Here is a 10,137-nt window from a genome sequence, read left to right as displayed (position 1 = left end):
TAGTTGAATTATATTCAAAATTATATTCAAATTAGCTCGCATCTTTAATTTGGTTAATTTGGTGGATAATATACTAATTATTTTTTTTCTTTTGAGTTCAACTTCAAATTTATGATCATTTAACAGAAAAAAAATTTACTAGATTATTTTTTAAAAAAATCTTACATCTATTATACACCCTATTAAATAATTAAGTTATGTTTAATAAGATTTTTTATTATTTTTTAATTTTTATCAATTAAGTTTATGAAAAATATATATACTTTTTGTTTGGTTATCTATTTTTTTTTTAATATTTTTAAAATAAATCCGGTTTTGATTTTTTTTTAAAAAATTTTGATTATGAAATTAAATGTAATTATGGTAAAGAGTTTGTAAAAAAATAAGTATAATTTTAAAAAATCGAACATTACCCAATTAAAATGGAAGGTTTTAGGACACGAAATTTAATAGATTAATTAATTTTTAAAAATTGTGAATATATATAGATATATATAAATTAATAGTTCATACAATTTCCAAAACCAATACAAATTACTGAACTCGGTAACAAGTTTGTGATCATAAAGATTGGAACTTTTAACGAAGATTCCAAAACTGACTCGCTTCTACTGCTCTCTTCTTCGCCAGAAAATTCACGCACCCATTGGTGTTTCTTCTTCCAAAATCACGTATATAAGGGGTTTCTGCAGATCAATCAGGGCCTCCGTCTGCGTTCAATTGCCAACTATGGGGTTGGGTTCCTTTGCTTCCAGAGTTCTCAGGCCTTCTTCCAGGCTTCTTGCCTCCCGAAACCCTAGAATTCTCCTCCATTTTCGACCCATTGTCTCCACCACTGAGCTTCACAACGCTGATGCCTCCCCCGCCCAACCCCAGGCTGATCCTGCCCCGCCTCCTCCTCCTCCTCGTACCCCCGTCGGTGGCGCTCGCGTCCATTTTTCCTCTCCTGAGGACGCCATCGAGGTCTTCGTTGATGGGTACCCTGTCAAAGTCCCTAAGGGTATGACGGTTCTTCAGGCCTGTGAGATCGCTGGGGTTGACATTCCTAGATTTTGTTATCACAGTCGCCTCTCGATCGCTGGGAATTGCCGTATGTGTCTTGTTGAAGTCGAGAAATCCCCCAAGCCCGTTGCTTCCTGCGCCATGCCCGCTCTTCCTGGTAATTTTTTTTTTTTTTTGCAATTTGTCTTTGTATTGGATTTCTAACATAGGACGAGTTAATTGACTTAGCTTGAATATGGCTTTCTTAGGTTTCCATTATGTAAATTGATGAAGGATTAATTGACATCTGCCTGTTGTGCATATGATATCCTGTTTGTATATGTGTCAATTAGAGCAATCGCCATTATCTAGCGTGCTTTTCTTGTTTTATCTTGTGCTTGACGTTGTTCTTCCGCTATCAGGATCATTAAGACAGTAACGGTGATTTTCTTTCTGGATATAGCTTTGCTATTTCATAGTCCACCTTTTCTGGTTGAGTTTGTTTCATTTCTACGTGTGGATGATTATTTGCTTATGTGCAGGATACTCTGTTTCATCCATTTAAGGCGATACTGAGATTCTTAAAGAGTTTAGTTTTCGAATTGTTATATGGCTTATGCGGTGTAATCATGAGTGATGAATGAGATAATAATTTCAGAATGGTAGCTCTTTGTCTTATCTATCTAAAAGGATGCATGGTTTGATTTTGTGTGGAAAAGGTAGTAATTTATCTGAGTAATCTCCTTTCTAGGAATGAAAATTAAGACTGATACCCCACTGGCAAAAAAGGCTCGAGAAGGAGTTATGGAATTCTTGTTGATGAATCATCCATTGGATTGCCCAATTTGTGATCAGGGTGGAGAATGTGATCTTCAGGATCAGTCTATGGCATTTGGGTCTGATCGTGGGCGGTTTACTGACGTGAAGAGATCAGTGGTTGACAAGAACCTTGGTCCTCTAGTGAAAACTGTAATGACACGATGTATTCAGTGTACCAGGTCAGATTTTGTAGCTTACACATTCTCTGGAGGAAAATTATTTGATTTAAACCATTTTTTTTTTGGAAACTCCAAATGGAATAATTTCAACGTAAGTAGTTACATGAAAATTGAATTTGGAACATTTGTCTAAGTGTTCTTTGTTTGAATAGCCATACCATGTAAAGTGTCTGGCTTTTAAGAAGGCGATATTTGAATCCTTAGTATTTTGTTTTTCCTTCTATATATCTGAGTAGAACTCTACTCGTCTTTTATCCTTAGTATTTTGTTTTTCCTTCTATATATCTGAGTAGAACTCTACAAGTTGCTTATCAAGTTATCATAGAACTCCAAATAGATTTATTTACTCTTTTATCAAGTAGCAACTCCTCTCGCTTTATTTCTTGAATAATAGTCGCTTGAGATTCATCTTTTGATTGCTTCATCTACTACAAATTTTCTAATCACCCGTTACAATTATCCATTGCACCGAATTCAGTTCTTACAGGTCCTTCCTGGTATTCCATGAGTAAATTACTTGTTACTCTACGAGAGGTTTTAACATGCTCATTGTCTGCATGATTAACTTAGAAATAAGATTTTTAGCCTCTACAACTTCAGAATTCTTCTGTCATTCATATTCGTCCCCTCCCCCCTCTTTGCTTCTAAAACTTATAAAAATGTTCACAAAATATCACTCTCTTTTTTAATGATCATGAGTATTGTCCTGATTTGTTTAGCACACATTTGCCAATCTCAAGAGACAATTTGGATAATATTGTTTTTTTTTTTTACTTGCCCCGATGACCACTAGGACATAGATTTTTCCAGATTTACAAGCAATAAAAAGTGGTTTTCAAGATCAATTTATTTTTTCAAAATTTGGATACAATCTCAATGTATATATATTTTGTAAATTTTATAACTATACAATGATACTATTAGTATAAAAGCTGAATTTTTAAAGATACTAGAAGTAAAAAAGATTAGTAAACAAGCTAGAATTATCTGGGCCAACACTATGGTGGCCTTACTGTGGAGCATATGGTGCATAAGAAACAAATAAGTTTTTCAAGTGAAAGACTCACCTTGTGATGTTTTTATGGACCTTGATGAGAACTTGGAATTTTGCTTCTACTTGGTCTCTAATCTCAAAAGTTTTTTGTTTATATAATTGATCCTAATCTTTGCCAGTTAGAAATCCTTTCTGTAATCCCCTTGGTTGGTGGGGATGCCTCGTCTCATTTTTGTTCTTCAAAAATAATACTTCTTTTTTAATAAACAGAAAATTATGAACCTTAATGTTTATTAACGCTGCTCTAGTTCTGGTTTTTCTGTAACTGGTCTAACATTCTATCATTACTAAAATTTCTGATTTGACGAACAATTTTCCTTCCTTCAGGTGTGTAAGATTTGCTACAGAGGTTGCTGGGGTACAAGATCTAGGCATGTTAGGTCGTGGTAGTGGTGAGGAAATTGGGACTTATGTCGAAAAGCTAATGACTAGTGAGCTATCGGGGAATGTCATTGATATTTGTCCAGTGGGAGCATTGACCTCGAAACCTTTTGCGTTTAAAGCCAGGAATTGGGAACTGAAGGGTACAGAGACTATTGATGTTACAGATGCTGTTGGATCCAACATTCGAATTGACAGCCGTGGTCCAGAGGTTATGCGTATCGTGCCTCGGTTAAATGAGGTAGCTTTTGGATCTGTCATACCTAGTATGCTCACTTACTTGTGCCAATTGTATATCACTATGGAATGCCCATTTGCTGAAGCTGAAGAATGTATTTTGCATATTTGTGATTGACTACCAACTTTGTTGTTTGTCTCTTTTTTCTTTCATGTGATCCTGTCCGTAGGAAAGAACTTGTCGGTAAATAAATGGAAGGTCAGAAAAGCAGGGGCTATGCCCCAAACACCAAGTGGCTCTTTGCTGGAGGATTTCTCCCTTAGGAATAGGAATGGGGTCTTGAAACCTATCCCCCATTTCTGGGAGAAACGGAAATATATGAACCTTAATGACTTGAGAATACTCTATTACAATAGGCTTGGTTTTCATCCACCTAATCTTATAGACACTTCCCTATTCCATTTTTCTGCTATAGCTATCACTCTTATTTAATAAGGCTAATTAATTATAATTAATATAATTCCTAAGCTAAGGGTTTTGCTAACTACAGCGGAGGATTGACGACCTATGGAATTTAATATTTACTATTAAGGAGCTTCCTAGAATTTACAATTTGTCTGTTAGATATATCTATAAACGTTTTTAATTCTTGAATATAATGCAAAGTTTAATTTCAAAATATATGAATAAAAGATCAGATGTGAAGTTGGGTCTTTCCCTTCTTTTTACTTGGGACTCCCTTACGGTTGTAACCTTAGATGTTTTTCTCTTTGTGATCCTGTAGTGGAGAAGATCTAGAGACGTTTATCCTTGTGAAAAAGAATTTTTTTTCTCTAGGGGAGAGAGACTTACTCTAATAGAATCGGTCCTTAGTGGAATCCCAATTTATATCCTATCTTCTTTTAGGATCTGAGTGGAGGTGGTGTGCAAACCCCCGGGAAGACTTATGAGAAACTTCTTATGGGAAGGGATGGAGGAAGGAAAAGGGTCAAATTTGGTGGATTGAGATGTGGTGGCTAGACTGATGGAGTTTGGGAGTTGGGTATAAGGAATTTATGGGCGAGCAACAATGCCTTGTTGGTGAAATGGTTGCTGTGCTTCCCTTGGGAGGTTGATATTTTATGGCAGAAGGTAGTCGTGAGTAAACAACGGTCCCATTTCTACAAATGGTTTTCCAAGGGGGTTTCAAAAGGTACTATCAGAAAATTCGTGGAATGCTATTTTTGACAGCCTCATTTTCTTCTCTCAGTTTTGTTTATTGTTCAGTGGAAATGGGATGAATACTTATCTGGGGAAGATAAGTGTTTGGGGATAGACTTCTTTGCGCTTTATTTCCTCATCTTTACCTTCCATCTACCTTGATTTAACTCTGTGGCTTCCATCTTTTTGCTGGGTACTCTTTGTCCATTTCCGTGATTTTTGTTGGCCCGTCTGATAGGAAGTCATCCAATGTGGACTTTTTAGCTCCTTTGGGTTATTTTTCTGTTTTTTAGGGCAGAAAAGACTGATGCCTGTGGGACCCTATTCATTTTGCAGGGTTTTGCTGTAGCTATTTCTTTTGATGCTGGGTGACTGTTCTCCTTCAAGTCACCTATCTTTTCCTTGCTTTGGATGGTCAATATCTCGAAGAAGGCAAATATTTTGTATGACAAATTAATATCTTTGATCATGTTCAGAGGAAGTCACCCAGTCGATTGGGCTCCTATGATGTATCCTTCGTAGGGAGCAGCCGAGAATCTAATTCTAGATCACCTTGTATGATCTTGTGAATTCGGTAGATCAGTGTGGAGCGGTTTCTTTGAAACGTTAACTAGAGTGAGTAGTTCTTTGGTGAAGAAGTTCTTCCTCCCCCTTATGTGAAAAGGGTCGCTTGTTGTGGTGTGCTTGTTTTTGTGCTACTTTATGGGGTCTTTTTTTCTTGTTTAGGTGGTAGTGAACAATAGAATTTTTAGAGGGATTGAGAGGCCTGGGTTGATGTATGCTCCCTCGTTAGATATCACATATTCCTTGAGTCTCTGTTTTTCAGTTTTTTGAACTACTCTAGGTTTTATTTTGATTGATTGGAGACCATTTTTGGGGTAACTAGGTTCCTCTTTTGGTTTATTCTTTCAATAGATCTATGAAAGTGTGGCTCTGTTTAGATGATCATTATTAATTTAGAACAGCGATTACTCCCAATACGAGATATAATTTACAAATCTTGAAAATCCCCCATCATACTAACGTCATCAAAACTTTGACCAAGGTAATTGGGTAGATTCATATTAAAGGGACAGGAGGACGGTTTGCTTTTCCTTTTGATTGATGACTTTTTGAACCATCTTGGGGAGACTTGCAAGATTTTGAACATCAAGTTTGCATCAATTCACCAATTACTTTCCATTAGACTCGCAATATTTGAACAAATCAAATTGATGCATAACTTCCCCAATTACCATTTGCAGGATATTAATGAAGAATGGATATCAGACAAGACTCGCTTTTGTTATGATGGTCTCAAGAGACAGAGATTAAACGATCCCATGATCCGTGGTGCTGATGGACGCTTTAAGGCTGTCAGCTGGCGTGATGCCCTTGCCATTGTTGCTGAAGCTGCCCATCAGGTTAAGCCTGAGGAAATTGTTGGAATTGCTGGAAAACTTTCTGATGCAGAGTCTATGATTGCTCTGAAAGATCTCTTAAATAGGTTGGGATCCAATAATGTATGGTGTGAAGGAAATGGACCACAACCTAATGCGGACCTGCGTTCAGGGTATATGATGAATACTGGTATTGCTGGTCTTGAGAAAGCAGATGTCTTTCTTTTGATTGGCACTCAGGTACTTTTATTACCTTATCAACTTCTTCTGGTGACTTATTATATTCAGCTTGTGTTTGATATAGTTGCTTTATAATATTGTTATTAACTTCAAAGGTGTAACTAGTTTATTTTGAGCTATTAACTTACAATCTACATCCATCACTATCACTAGTCTGTTAGTATATTGTTCTATTGATCTGTGGCAATGGAAATCACATCAATCTTCTTTCTGGTCTCCTGAACTCTCTCAATATATTTCTGATAATGTGCATAGATCATGTATGCTTGTGGATTATTGTGAGATAAGATCTAGTTGGGTTGATGTATTTATGTGTTTAAATATCATCCTTTGTGCCTCACCATTTCAAACTAAACTGCCAGCCAAGGGTTGAAGCTGCTATGGTGAATGCAAGAATTCGAAAGACTGTAAGAGCAACTCATGCTAAAGTTGGTTATGTTGGCCCATCTACTGAATTCAACTATGATCATGAGCACCTTGGAGCAGGACCTCAGGCACTTATTGACATAGCTGAGGGTCGCCATCCCTTCTGCTCGATCCTAAAAAATGCCAAAAATCCAGCTATCATTGTTGGTGCAGGTCTTTTTGAAAGAAAGGACAAAGATGCAATCTTTTCTGTAGTTGAAACCATTGCCAAACTAAATAATGTGGTCAGACCTGACTGGAATGGTTACAATGTATTGCTTTTGAATGCTTCCCAGGCTGCAGCCCTTGACCTTGGACTTGTGCCAGAATCAGTAAATAGCATTGAGTCTGCAAAGTTTTTGTATTTGATGGGAGCCGATGATGTGGACTTGGAGAAGGTTCCAAAGGATGCTTTTGTGGTTTATCAAGGACACCATGGGGACCGAGGTGTCTATCGAGCGAATGTCATTCTCCCTGCAGCAGCATTTAGCGAGAAGGAAGGAACCTATGAAAATACTGAAGGCTGTGCCCAACAAACATTGCCAGCAGTACCAACAGTTGGTGATGCACGAGATGATTGGAAGATAATTCGTGCTCTTTCTGAGGTTGCTGGTCTGCAGTTGCCATATGATTCCCTTGGGGCTATAAGGTCCCGGATAAGGACTGTGGCGCCAAACCTCTTGCAGGTGGATGAGAGAGAGCCAGCTACATTTTCTGCTACAATTAAGCCTGAAAGCACCCAGAAGATGGACATGGCTGATTTTGGCAGTACCATCGAAAACTTCTACATGACCGACGCCATTACAAGGGCATCGAAAATCATGGCACAATGCAGCGCGTTGCTGACTAAAAAGTGAGATTTTCTTTATTATTTAGTGTTGTAAAATTTACTCTTCTGCCCCTTTCCCCATGTTTTTTGGGATTTTTTGTTTAATCGAAGTTCGTGCAAGGCTTCTCTTCTTAAGACCAGATGTCTGGAACGCCCTCTAGTGCTGCTAATAATGGTGACCAGGCTTTATTTGTTTCGCTGTAACATGTTTTTGAAATGTGAAACCATTTCCGTGAACAATGGCATTTGAAGTTTGGTTCTTCAGCATTGTTTTCTTATAAAGAGATAACTTTCTTCATGCTTAATACTTTTTGTATTTATGATTCAGTGGCATTAGGGTCAACTGTGGAAAGAAAAACTAACCGATACTTCGATTTAGTCTTAATATCGTTTGCAGATGGACCGACTTATGTGACATCATGTGAGAGATTGAAATGGTAAGAATGAGAGGTTTTGTTGCATTATACAGTACTAAGACAAGTGTGTTGCAGCAACCTTGAAGCCATTTACAGGATCCTCATTTATCTTGTGGGGCTAGGGAATTAGAACGAAGCATTACTCACTATTACAAATTCGATGATATTGCAGTCTATCAATGTATCATACTTGATACATGGTGGTTTCTATGGGTTAGCTATTCAATTATTGATATGGTAATCCTAGAGGTAAAGTTATTCCTTCCTGAGGTATTCGACGAGGTGATCATTTCTCGTTATTCCTTCCTAAGGTATTCGACGAGGTGATCCTCTCTCACCCTTTCTATTCATCTTGGTATCTGACTGCCTTTGTCAACCATTGTCTCATGGTGCTTTTCTGCTTAAATCATTAGTATTCTTGAGTTGGCTTTGGGTCTGAATATTAATCTTTCCAAGAGTGAGTTGCTGGAAAGACACTCCTATTCTGGATTATGTTGCCTCCCGAGCTCACCGTTTTCTGGGTATTGGTAGTCTATTTCTTTCTCGCATGATTCATGACTTAGTTATGGAGTCATTGCTATAAACAGGCTGATCGTCTTCAACCCATCTCTGTGTATTATGTGTGCTGCTAGCTCAGAGACATCTGGACACCCTTTTTGCTCACTGAAAATGATTATCAAACCAAACCCGTGTTTTTTACGATCACACCATCAATGGTGATATGAGAATGATGGTGATGATGTGGTTTTTGTGGAGGTGGACGATCTAAACGACGAGATAAAATTCATACACCGGTGTATACCCAGTTATTCAACTGCTCATACTTTTGATTTGAAACATTGGTATGAAAAGTATTCTTGCATTTGAAGTTTTGGTTCTTTGAATACATGTAGAAAGTGGTTATTGGTGAACATACCTTTGATTACAATTTAGAATGGGCATAAAGTTTTCAAATCTAGAGTCTTCTAAGTTGGTTGAACAAAATGTGTTGGACTCTATATTTTGTATTTCTCTTTAAGTAAAAGTAACATCAAGATTTGAGTTTATCCATTTGGTTTGAAAGTGATACAAATGTTGGTGTATTGATAATTGACAACACATTACTTTAGCCCTAATGAATTTACAACCAAATGAATGTCTTAAGATTAATGTTTTTGGAGCGGTGAACTTTATAATATCGGCTTACTCGATGGACCAGATATTTCCAGAAAAAAGTTAAACCATTATAACTATGTCTGTTTTGATTATCCGGTTTGATTTCTAAATTTTCTCTTTTTTAGGTTCTCATCATGCTCACATGGTTATATTTTGGTTGAATTGATGATTGTTCGAGTCTCGCCTTGGCTAATTAAGGAGAAGATTATGAGTATATAAGTAAAAGACACTATCTCTATTGGTACGAGACATTTTGGAAAAACCAAAGCAAAGTCACGAGAGTTCGTTGTTCCTATTAGTCATATTATTACTCTTCAAAGAAAACGTTCTTATTTTCTACCCCCAAAAGCATAGCACTCACATGGACTAAATATTGAAGACCATAATCTTATAAAACATGATGAGTATCTCTCCAACATTTATCCCACCAGCAATGCTCCCTTTGTGTGTATAATCATATGAATCTCCATTCCATTTTGTCTTCCATTTTGTGAACAACTTTAAAGGCCAAGTTACAAACGCCTATTTTGTGTGTTTTTTTTTCTCAATCTTAACAAAACTTTAATTTGATTATGTTATAAATTCTCGAATTAAGATGCTACCAACAAAAACTCTTATATTGAGGCAATTCTTGAGTTGAGAGATGTGTAAGGCGTTGAGCCCTTTGAGATGCTAATACTATCGTTATAGGTCCTTTGACTAGTTATACTCAAGTTAAAGCGCTAGAAAGTGTCTCTTTTCGTTCATAAGCCCTAATTTCTTATTGAATTCTATTGGTTTCATGTTTCTTCATTAGATTCACTTGAATTTTTTGATGATTTCTTTAGAACTTCTATTTGTTCGATCCTATAGTATAAAGATATATGCTTGAAAATAGCAGATAAATTATCAAAACGAATAATAATTAAGTTCTCAAAATAA

The 10,137-nt window shown here is 36.8% G+C and overlaps 1 protein-coding gene across 1 annotated transcript; it reads left to right on the top strand.

Moving 5' to 3' along the window:
- The first annotated feature begins 532 nt into the window (after positions 1–532).
- On the top strand, positions 533–7,950 carry LOC111481392 (NADH dehydrogenase [ubiquinone] iron-sulfur protein 1, mitochondrial). Its single transcript, XM_023126779.1, has 5 exons — positions 533–1,159; positions 1,733–1,979; positions 3,361–3,655; positions 6,037–6,411; positions 6,774–7,950. Exons 1-5 carry the CDS (start codon positions 730–732, stop codon positions 7,671–7,673), a joined length of 2,247 nt encoding a protein of 748 aa, XP_022982547.1. The 5' UTR covers positions 533–729; the 3' UTR covers positions 7,674–7,950.
- Positions 7,951–10,137: the final 2,187 nt, after the last annotated feature.

The sequence above is a fragment of the Cucurbita maxima genome, unplaced genomic scaffold, assembly GCF_002738345.1.
Source record: "Cucurbita maxima cultivar Rimu unplaced genomic scaffold, Cmax_1.0 Cma_Scf00007, whole genome shotgun sequence".
NCBI classification, from domain to species: Eukaryota; Viridiplantae; Streptophyta; class Magnoliopsida; order Cucurbitales; family Cucurbitaceae; genus Cucurbita; species Cucurbita maxima.
The sequence above is the reverse complement of the archived record's forward strand: the minus strand, read 5'-3'. Positions and strand labels throughout refer to the sequence as shown.

Excerpts from the sequence above, each read along its gene's own strand:
- LOC111481392 (XM_023126779.1), top strand. The coding sequence starts at position 730 with ATGGGGTTGGGTTCCTTTGCTTCCAGAGTTCTCAGGCCTTCTTCCAGG. Across the intron at positions 1,160-1,732 it reads CGCCATGCCCGCTCTTCCTG|GAATGAAAATTAAGACTGAT; the intron begins GTAATTTTTTTT and ends TCTCCTTTCTAG. Across the intron at positions 6,412-6,773 it reads TTCTTTTGATTGGCACTCAG|CCAAGGGTTGAAGCTGCTAT; the intron begins GTACTTTTATTA and ends CTAAACTGCCAG.